This window comes from Mustela nivalis (assembly GCF_964662115.1).
Source record: "Mustela nivalis genome assembly, chromosome: X".
Lineage (NCBI taxonomy): Eukaryota > Metazoa > Chordata > Mammalia > Carnivora > Mustelidae > Mustela > Mustela nivalis.
Genome location: NC_139040.1, coordinates 18,129,845 through 18,150,337, shown reverse-complemented (window position 1 = coordinate 18,150,337; position 20,493 = coordinate 18,129,845). Strand labels below are relative to the sequence as shown.

The following is a 20,493-nucleotide window of genomic DNA, read 5'->3' as shown; positions in this document are numbered from 1 at the left end:
CCAGCCAGATGCCCTGAGTCATGACTTTTTAAATACAAATACTCCCAGGGGGCAGCCCATAAATACTGCCAGTCTAACACTGTGGTGTGACTGGTGTCCGAGATCTCAGCTCTGAGCTGCTCTCCATAGCCTGAGATGCCCAACGGGGAAGTTCTGAAGGAATGAAGTCCAGATCTGTCTGGGTGAGCAGGTCTGATAAGTTGCTATCATGGAGCTTCTAGAGAGCCAGAGACCACCATGGGGGATGAGAAAAGGAGGCCCCTAGAAGGCTGCTGAATAGAGGTTGAAAAGTGCCAAGGTCAACAGCATACAGCCAGTTTTGCCTGAGGGTCAACCTCCCTCCGGCCTGATAGAAACTCCATTTTGATGGGGTTTGGGAATGCCTCCCTGAATTCTTACCTATCACGCGCCAGTTTCCAAGAAGACATAAACTGAATTCCGAAGGGGCCAAAGACCTTTTGTTAATGTCTATATGCTGAACTGGTCTTCACTTTGGGATTATCACAGACTCACAGAAACATGGACAACACGCCCGAGGGCTCCAAGTTGGCTTATTGGGAAATGCCACCGTGGGAACCACGCTCAGAAAGAGAAAAGTGGGGCATGGGGGACAAGGGAGCGCTTAGCTCTGTAGGATTCAGCGGACACTGGACCTCCTCCTTGGCCCCCAGCACAGTTCTAGACACGTGAAGAAAGATTTGAGTATTCCAAAGACTCTTCACCTCTGTTTTCTATCAGCCTGACTACTAAATAGTGGCCAGTGTTTTTAAGTATTCAGAAATCTGACAGAATAAAGTATTACCGAGTTATATGTTGCTTTCTTAAAGAACAAAAATGATTATCTTTTCTTCCAGTGCCATTTGTTAGTGAAAAGCAATTTTAAATGAGAGAAAACATTGTGATGGAAAAATTCACGTATTTCATTGTTACAAAACCATTGATGCCCATCTTGGGGGGCGGGGAATGGAACAAACAACTCGGGTTTCATATGTTCCACTGAAGATGCAAGATAGAAACGAGTAACTGGAAAACATGAACTTAGAATAACGTATCTTAGGAAATGCCTCAGAATTTCTGAAGCACAATAGAAGCCAGCAAGCATTATCTCAAAATGTTTAGTTTTCTTTTACTAAAATACAAATGTACCTTTTTTGTGTTAGTAACTTCAATATCAGAGAAATAATACATCTAATACAATGAGTGTATTATCTATGTAATTCATAATACTTCAGGTATATTTGGAAATAAATTTCTTCTCTGTATGAAATAGAACTTGGGACCAAGTCACAAATTTAAATTTTATGCTAGAATTACTAAATATTAGGATTAATGTACTAGAACAGGAATAGCTTTTAAGTAAACTCCTAATGTATGAGTACGGATTCATAAAAAAAGACAGAACCATGAAATTTATGCATTTTATTAAAAGAACCAAAAAATAAACAACACAAGTAGCATACTAAAATGATTTGCATAATGCACACTACTAAACACAAATGAGCAGTACAGCACTATAACTTGGGGGTGGTGGATGGGAAAAAAAAATCAAAGCATCTACCCTATTGACAGCAGTTGAGGGAATGAACTATGGCATTTTGGAGGCAAAATATGTTGGGAAGAGTTTTCATCTGTAAAATATAGTGGTCATTATTTAAATCCATAATTGTTGCACATGGCTAATAATTGTCCTACCTATAGGTATTTTTAAATTGACATTCTTTTGTCCCAAATTTGTGCTCCATTTTCTACATTGTACTGGATTGTTGTTACATAAATGCACAATGTTAGCCCTTAAAAAAAAAGAATACATTGGGAAACATCTTTTATTAAAATTTAAATGATTGTAATTTGGGGGTATGATAACAAATGGTTCATTTGCTAATAACTGAAGCAGCAACAACAATAATAAAAGGAAATTTATTTTGAAAAGGGCAACCCCAGAACCCAACAATAGGATGGTCGTCTCATTCTCTCAACTGCTAGACACAAAAGACAGCAACACAGAGTAATTTGGTTTCCATCACGAACAGACAGCATCCGTATACAGAAATAAAGCTTTGCAACCATGCAGTTCTATGACAGATAAATCTGTAGGTTGTGTGTTTTGGGAGAAAAAGCATGGCCTAAAGTGGGGTTACTTTTAGGTCTTGTTACAGAGGTACTTTAAGAAAGAAATTAAAGGATTATGATGTAGAAGGTGACTAGTGAGAATTTTTGCAATAACTTCAAATAGTTGGGACTTAAAGTGGTACATTTTTTTTTCTTTTTGGTCTACTGTTATTGAGGATGGGTTCTATTTAAAGATAAAATTTCTGTGGAATCAGGCTGCTTTGGAGTATTACTGGGTAGTTCTTTCCTAGGCAAAGCCAAGTGGAGGGGCTGGAAACTGTATGGACTAGTCCAGTGAAGCCCTTTCCTGGGTTTAATAGCAGAGATCCTTTTTGGGTCTCAAGTCATCTCATCTTTTGTTATGTTTCCTCCTCTAATCTGACTCACCGAAACACAGCCCCTGTGTTTCAGCTCCAAAGAGTGTGACCCAATGGTGGTCAGCATGGATAATGTGTCATCAATTACTTGGTTCTCCTTTGTGATGCTTTTCAGTTCATACTTACTATATTATAGGTGATTCTTCACTTAAAATTGTATATTTCTCTTGGCTTTATGAAAATATATTGTTGTGGCTTATAGGTTCACAGAGGACTATCAAAACAAGAACACAGGGTAAGTAGGGAAAATATGCTGGTGGTGAGGTGGAAGTTGGGAGTCCCTAACTATAGAATGTGTGAATGCTTACAAGTGGACCAGCGCAGATGCTGGTCAGATGGTCAGACTGTTAGTTGCAGAGCTGACTCTTGAGTGATTAAGGGCTGAAGGGGGGGGAAAAAGACAGAAATTTCTAACCAACTGACCCTGAGCTATTGGACAACTGTAAGGCTTGGACTGCTTTCTGGCTTTGGCTCGTTTTCCTCTCTCTGTAAGGGAGAACCAGCAAGATGGGTAGCGATACTGATACCAGCTCCCCTGTTCCCAGGGTGGGTTCCTTCTCCAAGGAAGGAACCTATGTTCCTTCTCACTTCCTCCTGTGACCTATCCTCATACCTTTCTGACCTCATTGCCTGGAGGCAACAAAAAGTTAGATGGGGGAATGGTAGGTGATCGGGGAGCTGAAATTGACAGAAATGGTCTGATTGAAACATCCTTTTCCAACTCCTAAATATGTGAGATTTGGGCTGGTTCTCTTATGTTTAGTTAAAACAGTAGGAGGCTGTATGGCACCGTGAAGCACTTTCTAATCCGGTAAAGGCAAGTCAGAGGACAGCTTCCACTGAACAGGTATAAGGTAAGTAAAAACATTTATAAAGTTGAGCCAGGAGCATTTCTTTCTTCTTCTGTTGGAGGGAATGAAATGCCCTGAGCTGGCCATACGCAACTGTGAAATTAAGTCTTTCAATGGTTGCCAGTTGGGTTTTGGGATCTGCGTTTTAAAGAAGTAGTGATGAACATTAACACTTTTAATGGTCACTTAAGTGGATATTAACTGATGTAAGGAATACCTCTCAATAGGTACTTTTCCGTGAAACATGAAATCTAAGTTGATCAAAATGAGAGGGTAATTCAGTGCTTGCAACCATTGAAAAAAGAAAACCTTTCAGAAACCTGCCTGGGGTGTGTGTGTGTGTGTGTGTGTGTGTGTGTATGTTTACAGTGGAGATTAATCTAAAAAGTCAACAATCTTTCCTACTGGTTTTGCAAAAAACATGAGGGATCTTCGTTCTTGGTCAGTGCTGTTAGCTAGCTGAAGGTGACCCTAACCTGTTACAAGTCTTTTCTATTGGTGAACCGTAGCAAACCAGAAAGCCTCCTCAACAGCAAAGCAACATCGTGCTTTAGCTAAGTCTTCTAGCAACACCCCCTCCTTCTCAAGGCCTTAGAAATAACTATCTTACTAACTTTTTCGCTATTATCACAGATCTCTTATATTTAAAAAACAAAAGCTCCAAGCATAGCATTCATGGACTATGTACATAAGTGCAAAAAAGGTGTGTCTCACACAGTCGCACCCTAACTGAGACCATCAGTTAACTGCAGCATATGTCTCTCAAACACTGTTAAGGGGTCATTCCACAGTATTTTTACACAAGGTTTTACAAATAGGAATGAATTCATTTCAAAATACACATCCATCTTTCTCTAACCCTCATCTGGATGTGTTGGGGTGGGTATGTAATTCCAGAAAAGAGAATTTTTGTAGGGACAGCTATGCCTCCTGCATAGAATAATTTAGAGTAAGTAACGTTATGAAAAAAGGTCAGGTAATAGATTAGAAGTGCAATGATCACGTTTTGAAGTTGAAATACTGTGGAATAACCCTATCCACACAACAAATTCTATTAGCTATAAAGCCTGACTCTAGAATCCATGTGTTGTAAACTTTTTGATGAGAAAGTCAAACAAGGACACAAATTCAGCTTTTGCGTGGCAAGGTGGGATTAAAGAAAAATTCAGCCAGATCTGTTCTCTGAGTTTTGAGCTGTACCTTCTACATGCTCATACTGTCAAAAACCATGTATAGTTAACAAGTAAAATTATCACAAAAATCACGTGTCTAAAGGTAGCCATGTTGTAGTTTTGTTGCTAACGCAACAACTAAATATAATTAGTTAAAAATTATTATTTGTATATAAAGTTAAGTTTGTTCTGAACTGTAAAGAATAGTTACAGACTATAATCTACATTTTGTCATGTTTCGGTGTTAGTTTGGAAGCTATCTAGATGGGTTGAGTACATGTAGTAAATCTTACACTCCTCTCTAACTCTCCTGCAAAGTTAAATTTGTTAGTGACTTAGAGATATAAAAATGTAGTCTAATAAAAACCTTAAAAACTCAAAAGAAAAATGAAAACCTGGCACCAGTTAGTGACTTGGTGCTCAGAACCTATCTTTGCAATCATTATCTACAGTTTGAGGATGCTATCAACTAAGTTTGCAAACAAATTTGTGATACTCTTTTAGATACTATTCTTCTGGTGCCTTCGACAGGCACTGGTAAAATCAACAATGAGGTCACTATCTTCCTACATCTAGTCAACACAACTGGGAGAGAGCCTATTTTTCTACTTCTATTTCAATGTGTGTAGAAATGGAGAAAGGACAAAAAGAAAGAGGATTCCAGTTTCTAATCACACTGTGCATCACAGCCTACCCTACAGACTAAAGTAAGTTGGAACCTTAGTGAACACAGCCCCGTGGTACAGGACAACACTTAATGGCAAGATCAAAGTGCTTTCACATGTTCAAAAACGGATGGCAAAGGTTGATGGAGGAGGGAGAAGATGGCTTTTCACTTGACAATGAACTACAAATTAGACTCTAGTCTAGACAAGTGAGATGAAATGCAACAGTTGGTTAGAGATTCATGCTCCAATTGCAAAAGTAAATACTGTATTTAAATAGCAATTTTATGAATCCATTTGGTTTTAATTTCATCTTAATCCCTCTTTAAAATATACTTCTGTTCACATAGTGCCTTCAAACATTTTTTTGAACTACTAAAAACTTCTTAACAGATAACTTTTAGATTAGATTGTTTTCTCTGTATACCTGACCTGTTTTATCCAAGTTTCGGTACTCTTGCCTATTTTTGCAAAAGGCTGAGAGAAACAGACAAAAACAATAATTGTGGATAAATAAGAGGCCCTTGTACAATACAAAGCTTATAAAATGTCAACTAAGAATCACAAGTGGTTAGAATTTTATATATACAATTCATCCAGTAAATTATTGTTTAGAGTCACTGATTAGTTTTGTGACTTGACTTTTTAACTGGAAATTTATAGTCTAATGACTCTCGTTTCTTTGTTTCTTTTCTTGAATAAAGAGAATCTGCATTAAGTCATTGCACAACTAGTTTAAAGAGTGCTATCATTGCACAACTAGTTTAAAGAGTGCTATCTTACAATTACATTTTTGTCAACGTTCTTTTGCATCTGATCAAAACTTTAGAGCCTTGAATCTTCTTTCTTTAAATTCACTTACAAAGTTAACTTTTACAATGCCAACTCTTTCAAATATTGTGGCACCCCAAACTCCAACTACCTGAATATCCTTCACTGAACTCTTACTGAAAAATAAGTCATCACTGATGTCTTCCAGCGCTCACAGCATCATAAAAACCACAGTACACTACACTTCTGGTCTACGTACATCTTCGACAGAAGTTTAAAGGGTTAAATGAGACAGTACATTGTATCAAAACATCAAAACTACACAAAAGAGTTCGTTTCACACTGAAGACATCTCTATCTCCCTTAAGGAAGAAGCCCAGACTAGCTTGGGTGCTTCCTTCCTGGGTTTGCGGGATTAGCTCTGCCTTTCTGGAGAGGCACTGGCACAGGATCTATACACAAGTTATTTCACAAAGTTAAGATTTTGGGAAACAGAAATGAAGTGGTTCAAAGAATCAACAGGTCAAAGTCTGGACCCCTCTGGTTCTCTAAAGCCAGGCAATACTGTTAACAGACAACCGTGTCTTGACACAAGCAAGACCATTTAGAAATGACTGATGACCGTGATTCGGGATGGAGCATCAAGAACAACAGGTTATCAGCTACGTGCAGCTAATTTTGCTCATTTGTATTCTGAGCAGAATGGATCTGCTTTAGGATTAGAGTTTCAAATGTTCTGAAGCACCAACAGCACGAAACAGAGGAACAACCAAAAGTTGGGAGATTTTTCTGGGTCTCACTGCCACCGATTAGGTAGGTAGCCATGGGCAGGTCATGTGCCCCGGGCCCTAGTTTCATCCCTCTTGAGAAGGTTGTGCCAACTCCGTTGTTCTGTGATTCAAATGCTGTTAGCCAGCTTAAGGAATCCTAAATCCAATTTTCTGTTGGCTTGTCATTTTCACGAAGGAAAACAAACCCGCTATATGTATTAAATTTGCTGACTGTATGCTTTCTAGTGAAAGAATATGTATTTAGTAGAAAATATTAAACCTAGGTTGATGTGAAGTATCTTAGGGAACCATTTTACTTGGTCACACAATTATTTCAGGAGGATTAGTAATGTGAATTCAGCTCAACTCCATGGAGCACAGCTGGTCTGTCTCAACCAAAGGGTGCTGAGAACCTCTCTATTACAGTTTTCAAATACATATAAAAACAAACAAATCTAAATGAAGAAACAAAAAAAGGCTTGGTTACGATATGGCTCTGTTGTCAATAAAGTCTGGGAAAGGCAACTTGACACAGAGGCTGGTTCCCTCGTTGAAGTGTTCAACAGAACTGGAAATTCATGTGAACAGAAGCTAAAGTCAACTGTGGACGGCCTTTCTAGCAGTTGTGAGTAAACCAAAGACTCACTTGAAATGCCTTCCTACCCTCCTCCTCACCCCCACTGTTTCTCCAGACCTATATTCACGCTCCAGCTGTGATCAGCGGGGAAGGCTATCCATTTGGGAAGGAAAGGCCTCACTTGGAACCAATTCCCTTTCGCCCTGACTTTTGCAAGATTGCTTATTATTCAGAGTAGTCTAAAGAGAATGCAACATTTTCAGCCAGAGAATGGCACTTACATAAAAGGTCACGTTGCAATGGTTTTCCAGCACTTTCCTCTAAAATGTGAAAACTATCTCCACGCCCTCACCTTCCTGTTTAATTTATAACCTACAATCAAGCATACTTTTAAAGCTCCAAATACCAATATTCAGCTGAAATTGACAAATAGTTCAGCTTTAGATGCTTAACCTAGGAGATAGGGTCCTTGAACCACAAGTAACGTAATGGGCACTTCACATAAATGCTGGGAAATTCCTTTAAGGGGGAACTGTAATTCTGTAAGCTTTTTGAGGAGTGACATTAGGGGTTCATATTTTCAGAAGTTCCCTGTTTTTTTTTTTCCTGCAGATAATTATTTCTCTCTCCCTCCAAAAACCCTAGTCATGTGATTGTATTATGCAAGGTCAGATCGGCAGGTACAAATTATACACATGCATGTTTGTAATGAATGTCTGCCTCAAGAAGCTTACAGAAATGTTCTGAAGAGAGAGAAAGCATATTAACATTAATCTGTTATGTTTTTCAAACGCACATATTTCTGTTTCCCGTTAGTAATATTTTAGTTGAAATCAAACACCAAACACCTAGAGGAAAACACTATAGTATGTAAAAATCTAACACAACACACCACAATACAATACAATACAACAGTGAGGAAAATGGTACTGGATACCTTTGTTACATTCTAAATCAACCCAATAGACTACTGTGTAAACAAAACAGTAAGGTAACACTTCAAAACAGACAAACATTTACCCACTGTGGAGATTCACTCAGCATAATGGTTATTGGAAAATCACAAAGAATAATGCAACAGACTACAAAACTTTACGGTCACGTTCTACCTACTAATTCAAATAAGATAAATGGTAGTTACTCATTTTCTATGCTGTTTTAACATCTCCACTGACTGTTTAACGCTTTACTGGTTTTGTCAATTGAATCTGTTGGCTGGTCTATGCATTTTGTTTAATATATTGACCGCACCACACTTATTGTTGCATTGGTAGAAGAGGACCTACGAGAATATACATGGAAAGGCCATATGGAGGTTCTCATGGAGAGATCTTGATACTCCGTAACTCTGTTGTTCAGAATTTCAACTGAAATGGAAAACAAAACAAAACAAAAAGAGAGAAAGAGTGAGAAATAGTAAGGGGTTATTGAAGTAGGAGTTGGGATACTTGGTTCTTGCGCCAGTTCTGTATGTGAACTGCCAATATATCCCCCACTTCGAGTTTCATATCCTACATCTGTGAAAATGGGGCTGTTGGAAAGGGTCACAGAGAGTCATACGGCATGACCGTTCATGGCCTCACTGAGCGCTAGTGTTCAGAATCGCCCGAAGGTGACAGGCACGTGCTCAGGCATTTAAGGCGTCATCCACACAATGCCTGAATGTGTGGATGAACAGCCACACATCTCTCCACTTCCTTCAACTTCCTTCAAATGTACATTGGGAAAACACGTTTGATACTCACCATTTTGAAACATGCAAATATTAAATATACTTGAAACTTTTTTTTTTATCTGAATGGTTTGGAGCCATGCAGAAATAGCCAAGGTGTGAGATCTAGGTATATAGCATTTTACAAAACTACGTTTTTGAACTCTGGAGAAATTTTCAAGATCTGTTACACACGGAAGTGACTATGGTATGCCAAATACATCTAAAGTTTCCAATGGAATCTAGTGAAAAGGAATCACGATTCTCAAACAGGAGCTGTTGGAAAGCTCGTCATTATGTTTGACAACTTTTGTTTACTTTATTGTAGAGCAGTCCATGAGAATCAGGCAGATGTTTGCAAAACCTGTATGCTCATGTTGGATGCTGATCCCAAGTTGCCACCGTCCCAGATGACTCCTCTGAAAACAACTACGATTTATAGCTAATTCCATTATTCCATGTATTCAAAGGGATCTTTTAAAAACATTCCTTATGCTTGAAAGGACTTGTTTGTCTAATGGTCTAATGGGCGGTCAGCCATAGGCTCTGTCCAGGAGTTCATGTTCTGAGCCAGGTTCTGGGGAACTAGTTCACCAAGAGAACAGAACCATCACCTCTGTCAATTAAATGAAACACTCCAGCCCCGAGAACCCCAAACTTTCAATGACTAATATACGCAATTTAGAATCCATACACTTGCTTAATAAGTCCCTATCAGTCATTAGTTAAGATACCGAGGAGTCCTAATTGGCTTGAAAAGTCACATTTCCAAGTGAAGGACTGCTTAAATTAAGTGTGTGCTTTGCCTGGCTCTGGACCAGGTAAATGGGAGATCAAAGGGGTGGGGGGTTGGGGGGAGGGAATCCAACAACAACAACAATTTTAAAAAAAGCCACAATTTGATGAAAATAATGATTACATTACTAAATTATGTCACTCAAAATTCAAAACAGCTGGAGCAATTGTGATAGACTCACATGGAAAGCAACACAAAATGGCAGAGCATAAAAAGCACGATCTTTTACGACATCATGGGAGAAGCATATTGCTGTCTCTTAAGATACTCATTGTAGTCAGACTGTAACAAAATTACTTTGCTTCAACAACAGCAACACAACGAAGGTAGAAAAGTGTTAAGGAATTAATATTCAAAAGTGATCTGTGCCTTGGGCTGACAACTCACACTCCTTTAATAACAGGAAAACATCTCAGAATTTGTAAGCTCATTGGGAAAACAGTACTGGCTGTCATTTTTTTTCACAGAAAAAAATTGCGTATTTGTTCTCCACATTTCAATTTGGAAATTTTGGAGTGCTAAACTCAAGCTCTAAGTTATAAGCAATGCCTATTAATGAAAATATTTACCAAAGCCTTTAGCAAATGCAATTGTGTAAATAAAAGATATCATCTATAAATAATATTCATATTAATACTTAAAGAAACTTACTGTTCTACTGGTAACTTCTACATCTGTGAAACAAACATGCTGCTATTCAGTTCATCTATTGATAATGGGGGTATCTATAGTAGTAAAAAAGATTGTAGATTAAAATAGTTTCTTGAAAGAATCCCATTTATTTTGTTCACTGGACATGGCAATTAAAAAGCATAATCAATTTTGCAGAAAAATTGAAACATATTAACCATATCCACTAATAGTTAATTTTGCAAAGCGTGGATTAGAATGTGGCTTATTACCCCAGTGGATTAATGCTCTGTGTGCTGTGTGGTTATCACACTTGTAATTGAAGCAGCGGTGGAACGTGTAGTCTTAAAGCGCGGTTACCACCTTAATAAGGCAAAACGGCCCTCATGTTACATGATGATTGTTATATGTATCTCATGACAATTTGGAGACTCTCCCCCAGTTTAAAATTTGTTTTGGGACTCTGCCTGTAAATACCTAAAGCAAATGAAAATCACAACAACACAGGCACATCTAATGCCCGTGTGAGATCTCTGGTGTCATCACTGAGTGTCACCGAGCGTCAGAGTGTCAGTGGGACATCTCTGATGTCATCACGGGGTAATGGTAAGGGTATCTGAGCCCTGGAAAGAAGTGCATTATTTGGCTTTCTTTCCAGCAGGTGTGAAGGTAAAAGGCGATGATAGTACTAAGTGCAGGTTCAAACACAATAACCGAAACAATGGTAATAAAATAAAATCAATTCTTCTCTTGACCAATGAGGAAGCATTCAAGGAGTACTTCGTATATGTGTTTGAGGATTGGTGTGACAGCAGCGATCGTGAGCACAGTATAGGAAGAGCGACCTCTGGTAACTAATTCAAAATGAGAAAACTGCTGGTTCGTTGCAGGAAGATACACAAAATGTAACGACTCCTTAAGAAACACACAGGAGGACAGATCAATGTCTCTCGCCAATCCCAAAGGCATATACGGGGCCTTACCAACACACGGTCGTTGTCTAGGTCTGAACAGGTAAAAGAAATAGCCAAACCTGATTGCCTGTAGCCGCCGCAGCGAACGGAAGGTTGGTGGCAGGTGTTGTTGCCGCAGACACAGTGGTAGGAGGCGCGCCGTGCATCATGGGCACTTTCAGTAGGAAACCATGGAAGCAACACACGGGAGGGTGGAGGGTTTATGCAACCAGGACAGAAACGATGGGATGGGGCATGGTAGGTACCCCAGCAACAAGCCATGTGACATCATCGTAATGGACACACCGGGGTGCAACATGCAATCACAGTCAGTGCAAAGCAACACAGCGTGGAAGGGGGAAAAATTTAAAAAGAGAAAAGGGGAAAGCCAATTATAGTCACCATTGAGGAAAATGGAATCATTCTCAACAGCTCGTTGTTTAGCAGAATCCCATTAGATAGTTGACTTAAAAGGCCACATTGTCGGAAGGGGTTATGATGAATGCGTATGACAAAAGCTGATTTTACCAAGGCTAGCTATCAGAATACCTAGTCAGGCAGACAAGTGACTGGAAGGCACATCTGAAATGTGAGTGGGAAAGTGTGAATTGGTGCTTGGGTTCACTAACTTAGAGACTTGACTATCATCACTAGATTGGCAGTGCAAAGAGACAGTTACAGGTAGACTTACCTGATCTATACACACACACACACACACACACACACACACACACATATTCACTAACTTAGAGACTTGAGTATCATCACTAGATTGGCAGTGCAAAGAGACAGTTACAGGTAGACTTACCTGATCTACACACACACACACACACACACACAAATGGCAGTTTGACCAGTGGTATGTGGTGGGCAAGTATATGAAGAATACAGTGGGCTATGCACGCAGGTTTTTAAAGTACACCTCTGGCAAATCCCTTGGAAACCTAGGCTGTTTGTCAAACACACACATGGGGTTCTTCCTCGTAAATATCCGACAAAACCTTGTCTTCATCACAATTATTAAAGCAAGGACTGTAGGGCTAGCAGCTGTCACGTCTCTTTCAGGATTCCCCCCCCCCCACTTTTTCTAGTTTGTATCTCATTTTAAAAGGTTTTGGGATGCTTTTCTCGTTTCTAGCTCATTCTGGAAAGCAAACTAAGGAATTAACGTGTGAATGGCACGGCGCGAATGGCGAGTGTGCATATATAATAATTTATGTCTACATCTATTGAATTCAGATTTTCTGAACGTCTACAGAGAAAGCAAATGGCCTGGAGAGAGGAAAATCAATATATAACAATGTCACAGAAGCCACAAATGTACCCCAAGTGGTGATTAACAGAAATCCTGTAGTCACCCCTTAAGTGTATCTCCAGTTACCCATTACCTACGTAGAGACATCCCTTAGTGTATCACCTGCTGATTCTAAAACCACCCTCATTTTCCCTTTCGGAGCACACCAACTATACCAGAAGCAGTGCCACTAAAGCATGCAGTTTACATTCCTACACAGAGCTCTTAGGTGAAAAGATAGGGGGCAGAGTCACAAAATGTGAAGAGAAAGAAGCAGTTTACCAACTTGTAGAAGTCTGTTCTAATCATACATGCGTGTTGCTCCTGTTAGTATCAGTGGACATGGTTTACTTTCTACAGGGAACAGCCGACCGCTCCGTAATGGAGGCCCCACCTCTAAGGCCAGAGGTCAACCCTTGCCTTGGAGGTTCGTGAGTCCTACTACTGTGTGTCATTTTGATCTTTTTGTTTCAGTAAGCCTGTTTGGCCCTTTGGGGTTCTGCATCTGCTCTGGTCAAGCAACAGGACAGACGTCAGGCTGTGGCAAACTCTCAAAAAGTATGAAAAGTCTTGGATGGCTATGACATGGTGGGGTGGGGGGTGCGGTGGGACAGTTCCTCCCTGTGTCTGTGCCCATGGGCTGGAGGGACTGCGAACTCCTACAATGCAAACAAGTCTCTTTCCTCTCTTCTTCAGTGTTAGTGATGGTAAAAATGGTCTTGAGACGGCTACCAGATGTATTGGTGACTGATTAAAGGATCCGTGGGTAGATTGTTAAGAATCAAATATCCCCAAAGAGTCATTTTGAAAAGATTCTGTTGTGCCTGGGTCCCATGCACCTGGCACTTCCTCCCAGAACACCATGGAATTCATCCCAGAACACCAGAGAAGGCTCTGGCTTAGCCTAACTCATCCCTTGTCAACGTAGAGTACTGAATGATTAAGATCTTCTGGAGAACTCTGGCGGGAGTAGGAGCGGAAGAAATGTTTTGTTAGACTTTGCAAATCACATGTTGAAAGCAACAAATGTAAAGCTAAGAATGAAACTTCCCATTCTGGCTGGCTAAGGAAATGCTTCCAAATACTTCAGCTGCAGTTTTTAGGAAGAAAGGAGAGAAATAGCAGGGTCCACATTGGGCTCCAGTGGAGACCACCTAGGACTCAAGAGTGTAGCACTGTTGTCCTTCTACAGAGATGTGAGACAGACAGCACCCTATGAAATCTTCACTCTCCAGAAAATGTTCAAATGGTGCTAAACTACCAGCTTTAAAATACAAAAGTGCAGAATTCTCTTACTTTCTTCCTATTTGGGACGAAGTACCCTAACCTGCTTATAGCTTAGCGTGCAACTGGTTTTCTAGGATGTATATACATATAAATGATTCCAATGATGGTCTATCTGCATTATAATAGCGGGAGAGGGAAAGGTCCCTAGCCACAGTGTTGAAACTAGAGTGAGAAGCAAGTACCTTCTCGCAACTTTTGTGGTTAATATGCTCGGCCTTCCATAGAGCAAAGGCAGAACACAATACCATTCTAAGCTTCTTGACATTGTTTTCTCTCTTCTTTGTGCCCTGACGCTTTCCAAATGCCCCTTCCTCCCAAGCCAGTGGCCCGTGAACCACATCACCCAGTCAATCATCTCTTTCACAGTCATGACAGAAAAACACTTTTTTGGATTAAAAAAAGGTGAGAATGTTTGTACAAAACCTACCAACACTTGAAGCGGGTGCCATGCACAGTATTGGCCCTGTACACCATGCAGAAAAGCGTGAAAAGTAAAGGAGAGAGATTTCATTATTAAATCTTTACAGAGAGAAATCATTTTTAACTAGAAAGATATTCTTTGCAATATTAATTAATGAGCACATGCAAATCCAGTAAACCCCATGCTTACAATTACAGCTTAGTTTTAAGCTCCCCAACCCAGGTAATCAAAGTAATTCTTGGATTCTTAGGTATAAAAATGAACATTAATTTTTTTCCTTAAAGGAATTACCTCGCTTAAATTGCATTTAAATTACCACAGCCTCATCCACCTCACAACTGTGAACATGACTACGAACATAGGCCAAATAGGCTTTTAATCAAGAGGGGGCACTGAGCCTGACAGATTTTAATTTTGTTATTAATTGAGGGGAAAAGGATTCTTCTGGATATTTCGTTTCTAAGTCTAGATTATACCTTAGCCATATCCAGCAAAAAAAGTCTAAAAATTATAAAACTTCTGTTTTTAAAATAAATAACTACTGTGGTTAGTAACTAAAGACTGGGTTTCTATGGTTTCCTTCTAAATTAATTAGCTGATTAATTTATCAATTAACCAATGGGTGTTTTCAAGTGTAGGTATACAATGCCATGTGCTTAGCATGTTTATGCAATTAATAAGGCTTTCTAACCTAATTTGAAAGTATGTCAGCTTCATTTAATAATAGTTTCCCAACTGGGGCATTTATGATTCTTGTAAAAAAAAAAATCTACTGTACTCCCAGTGGTTAGTATTTTCAATTTATTCCTAAGAGACTATATGATCATTCTTAAGTACTGAACCACAGGAAGAACAGTATTTCCCCTTATATATGATATTTACTTGAACAAAATTTTCTGTTCAATTTGGTACAAAACTGTTATGCTATTACATACATTTGAATGTAGAAGGTAACAAAATTTCCTGCATAGTATCAGGAAAATATGGTAAACTGCTCTATTTTTTATATTAATTGATATAAGAGTTAAAGGATAAAAGTATGTGAGATATATATACACATACCCACACACACACGCTATACTGTCTTATAACTACATTATAAGTTCAAGGGTAGTTTTATTATCACTATCTTTGGCATATCAAAGATACACAGATTATGTATCGTTGCAATGCTGAAGCTGGGAAACACTTTTTTTTTTTTTTTTGAGGGATGACCAGTGTCTTTTCAAGTGATACCTAAGAGTCAAGGAATTAGTTTGAGACCGAACCAAGTGAAAACAATCATCAGAAGCAAAAACTAAGAAATGCTAAAAGGAAAAATGTTGACAGTCAATTTTTTTCTCATTTGATTTCGAACCATTACTCTTAAGGAATCACAGAAACATTTGGTGCTATAGACTGGCAGATCAAGTCTAAAAGCCTTATTTTATTTCCAACCCAAACTCCCGCAGACAGTGCTCGCTTTAAAGCTCTTTGGCAGCTGGCGTGCGCTGTACACATTCACAACATCTCTAGACTCGCGCGGCCCAGAGCCCTGTTCTCACCTGCAGGGATAAATGCCGGCTGAGGGAGCTGCAGGTTAGCCAGAGCCTGCTGGCAGTGGAAAACACTGGGGTTAAAGACCGGAGTGGCACCATTGGTCTTTTCAAGTGCCGATCTCTTTGGTATCAGTTGAAGCATACCAGGCTGGAGGGCCTGTGAGGGAGGGAGGGATTAATACATAGCACCAGAGAAGGTAAAAAATGTACTCAAAGCGAGCAAGCAGCAGTTAGATAAGGCATGGCCCGGGAACCCTTTGCCACGGTAGCCTATCCACTGAGCAACGGACTAGATGAGTACTTAGTTCCCAATGGGAAATAAACATACAGGGGAAAAACCCTGATTTTCAACTTCACTCATTTAGGCAAATAAAAAGGGGCCTCCTCATTTGAGCAAGATGTGACCTGAAGCTTAACAGCAAATAATCATTTGAAATTAACACCTTGGGGATGTTCATTCCTGAATCCATTACAATGAGATGAGCAGAAGCAACAGATAGAGCAGGAAAGGGATTTTTGCCAGCTCAAATTCCAACATGGATCTAGGAGATCAAGGGCATATAGGTGATAAAACAGATGTCGGGTGGTCAGAGTCTGATACTGTAGTTCCATAAAACAAAATCCAAATTATGAAAGAGCTTCGGGTCCAAATCCAGAACTGTGCTTGTCTCAACTAACATATAAGGGAAAAGCAAATAAATTCTTTTCTTCCCCACTACCCGCCTCACCCAGGTGACACAGTTAGCAAAATGCATGCAATTCTCATTTATAGATGCTTGCTGTTCATTTCAAGATGTATCACTGGCTTCATTAAGTCCTTATCAGGTTTAATTCTAAAATGCATTAGAATTTAAAATCCTTCTTTCATGTCTACACTTCTTTCAAAATCCCACTGTGCTTATAATACTCAGTCAAATTTGCCCCTGATCAGATTCACTGGAGAAGTTTGACATGACTTTTTACATTTTTTTTTTTTTGTCAGCAAATTACACGTGACTTAAAAATATGTCCCGGCGATAAAACTCGGGTATTCTCCAAATTCTTAAGGAGACAGGAACCCTTATGTTGAGTGACTAGCATTCTATACGCCAAAAAGGGGGCAAGCCATGACCTCCTTTTTCCTGTGGATCTCAAAGTCTAAAGCTATCTCTATTTTCCTTTGGGAACTAAATATTTACCCTTCCTCTCTTTTGCTTTTAAATGTGTGCAAACTGCTTTTGGTGAAGTCAAGCTGAGCTACGTACGTGAACATGAAGCAGGTAAAAAAAACCACAACTTTACGAAGCATTTCAGCTCTGAATCTTTAAAAATATAGAAAGCTTACATTTTTTTAATGCCTGGCTTCTTTTATTTATCTTTTAAAGTTTTTAAAATTAAATTCAATTAATTAATATATAGTGTATTACTAGTTTCAGAGGTAGAGGTCAGTGATTCCTCAGTCTTCTCTAACCCCCAGTGCTCATTATATGGTGCTCGCTCCCTCCTGCCCCTCCCCCAGCCACCCCAGCCCTCCACACGCTCCACTCCAGCAGCCCTCAGTCTGTTTCCTATGATTAAGAGTCTCTTAGGGTTTGTCTCCCTCTCTGGTTTCATCCTGTTTTATTCTTTCCTCTCCTCCCTATGATCCTCTGTCCTGTTTCCCAAATTCCACATATCAGTGCGATCACATGATAATTGTCTTTCTCTGACTTATTTTGCTTAGTATAATACCCTCTAGTTCCATCCACATCATTGCAAATGGCAAGACTGCTTTCTTTTCTTTTTTTGCTGACTAAGTAGCATTCCAGAAAGCTTATTTAACTTCAAGGAGCCTCCTTTACTTGATCTTACCTCAAACCAATTCTGGTGGCCAATCTGACCTTACTGCTAAGATTCTGCTCTGATCAGTTACTCAGAAAGGAATTTTATATTGGTATTCACGACTACTAAATGAAGGCCTATCAGGTAATAAATAGTTAACCCTCTACATGGAAATTTGGGGCTGACTTCTATGTCTTCTACCAAATACACCCAAGTCAGGAGAAATAGACACATACATAGGGAGACCCTATGACTGAGCATGAAACACGTGCTCAATGGTGTAAGCAAGAAATTCCTTGTACATCCCAGGCATATGAGAACCTTTCCTCTTGGGGGCATACTGCATTCCTCCTCTCTATTACAGACCCACACCTGCACTGAATATTCTGGAGACCTTGCTATTTTCGTAGCTTAAAATCCCTTCATTTGAAAGAATTTAAGACAAAAACCACTTGGTAAAGTTTGTTTCAAAATTCATCAACAGATTGATTTCCAGATCAAGGGAGAGAACTGGTGCTGTGTCCTTCCATCTACCCTCCCTGGGAAAAACTGAGAGATATTTGGAGTATTTGCCTTAGAAAAAAGACACGAGAGTCCCACTCCTACAGAGTAGGGACTGACTTATTTTGTGTAATGAAATCAGTGTTAAGTTCTGGTGATGGCAAGGTAGATTTTGACTCAATGTGAGGAAAACCTTCTTCACAAATAGAGATGTTTGAAAATAAATACATCTCTTTTAGGAAGAGGCAAGTTCCTGTCGTGGCCTTCAGGATCATGTGGGTGAGTATTTTCCTCCTCCCCTCTACAGCCCAGAAACATGAGATTTCATCAGGGTTTGGCCCCTTATTGGGATTATTATACCCTATAACACGAGGAAAGGCTCACATCAAAAAAGAAACTGCAAGTTGCTTATCAAAGTCACGGACAGCTATGACCAACTTAAATAACTCCAATTCCTGTTTCTCAACCCATCACACTGGAGTGTTGTGTGTTACTAGCAAAGCATCCTTACTAGCAGAGCATCCCTCATGGGGCCAAGAGGTAACTTATTGCCTTTGTAGGTTATTAGAATGAGTCAGGCTATCAAAAACCACTCAAAAATAATTTTCCGTTTAAATTATATAATTTAGCCTTCCTCTAAAGATGGGAAAAAAGCACAGTCGATGAAAAATCATTAGCAAAGCTTTGAAATGATTATTTTGAGAAAATTTCAGTGAATGAAGCAGAATAAACAGGTTCTCTCTTCTCCAGCTCATAACCCTGGCTATTCAGAGTGATATCTATTCATGACCATCCAAGATCATGGCTACAAGGGTATTTGACACGCTGGGGAACATACTATCATTACCCCGCAACGGCCCCCAACACCTGCCTCCTTCCTACTCACCATAGCAGAGGCAGCTGAGTGGTTCATCTGGTGATGAGCTGCCCTGAGTTTGGCTTGCAGGTGTGCAGGAGGATGAAAGTACCTGCACTTCTCCCGGGTGCATCGTCCCTTGATGTAATCCATGCAGATTGTCACGGTATTATCACTTGCCTCAATCATGGAAACATCCGTAGGGTGAGCATAGCGACAATCGTTCTCACCACGGGTACAATTTCCACGCTGGAATTCTCGGCAAACCTGAAATTAAAACAAAACAAAACACACATCACACTGATGCCTGGAAGGTGATTAGCTTTTACTTGCCAGCGAGTGTGAGGGCAGTAGTCTACGTGATTTTGTCTTCCATTTAGGAACGATCTACAAAGCTGAAGGATAAGGTAAAGCCATAGTCACTGTGAGGTGTAAACCTAGACATTTCTAGTCCTAGGGAAGAAAACACTCTGCTCCCTCCCAAGGAAAGTTGTCTGTTTTCCTTACGTTGAAACAGAAGTGCTTAAAAGGACTGTGGAAGACCACTTTATAATCTTCCAGTTAATTCACAGCCTGAAGTGTAATTAGCCAAATTTGCAAGAGGGGGCTGTTTTGCTCAAGTCCGAGATGAGTCTTTATCACACAAGCACGCAATCTTTCCCAGCAAAATCGTGGATCACAACTGAGCTACGTGTCCAATCAGATTGTACTACGATACAGCGCAGGCATTCAAGTTCAGCTGATGGCGTTGACTCTGTAGGAAACGGACTAGCTATTTCTTTCAATCTATGAAGAATGACAAGAGAAGACTGAAGGACTTGCGTAAATCAAAATGCGCTTTGAAGTTTCTTTTACATTGCCTTTTCGTAGGCAGAAGGTGGGCTGGGGTGGTGTCTTTCTTAAGACGGAGAAAAAGGTTTAGACACTATGATACTCGTTTCACATTCTGCATTCATAGAGAGTTAGTCTATGTTTTTTTTTATCCCCCCCCCCCGTTTGATTATTCTAGCAAGTAGAGACTCATTAAAAATACAGTTCATTGGGACGCCTGGGTGGCTCAGTTGGTTAAGCAGCTGCCTTCGGCTCAGGTCATGATCCCATCGTCCTGGGATCGAGTCCCACATCGGGCTCCTTGCTCAGCAGGGAGCCTGCTTCTCCCTCTGCCTCTGCCTGCCATTCTGTCTGCCTGTGCTCGTTCTCTCTCCCTCTCTCTCTGATAAATAAATAAAATCTTAAAAAAAAAATACAGTTCATTGCAGTCTCTAAAGCAGGAGCCTGGAGAAAAGGATCATTCCCCCCAGGCTTCCTGTTCCACAGCAAATCCGTGGCTGGGCATGCTAAAACATTGTTTGACCTGTTGTACAAGCGGATCAAGGTCCTTCACAGCAGGGGACAACTGCATAGGAGCACCTTT

The 20,493-nt window shown here is 39.9% G+C and overlaps 1 protein-coding gene across 11 annotated transcripts in view; it reads right to left on the bottom strand.

Annotated features, from left to right (window-relative positions):
• Window positions 1-1,404: 1,404 nt before the first annotated feature.
• Window positions 1,405-20,493, bottom strand: part of MBNL3 (muscleblind like splicing regulator 3) — a 109,476-nt gene continuing 90,387 nt past the window's right edge. For 4 of the 11 annotated variants that reach the window (XM_082716986.1, XM_082716984.1, XM_082716985.1 and 1 more), the window contains 6 exons: window positions 19,110-19,346; window positions 15,929-16,079; window positions 14,391-14,426; window positions 11,463-11,557; window positions 10,451-10,524; window positions 1,405-8,659 (listed from right to left, as the gene is read on the bottom strand). In XM_082716986.1, coding sequence (XP_082573112.1) covers window positions 10,468-10,524; window positions 11,463-11,557; window positions 14,391-14,426; window positions 15,929-16,079; window positions 19,110-19,346 — 576 coding nt within the window. In that variant the 3' untranslated portion in view covers window positions 1,405-8,659; window positions 10,451-10,467. The remainder of the gene's footprint in view (window positions 8,660-10,450; window positions 10,525-11,462; window positions 11,558-14,390; window positions 14,427-15,928; window positions 16,080-19,109; window positions 19,347-20,493) is intronic. The other 7 variants (XM_082716989.1, XM_082716988.1, XM_082716991.1 and 4 more) reach the window with 5 other exon arrangements.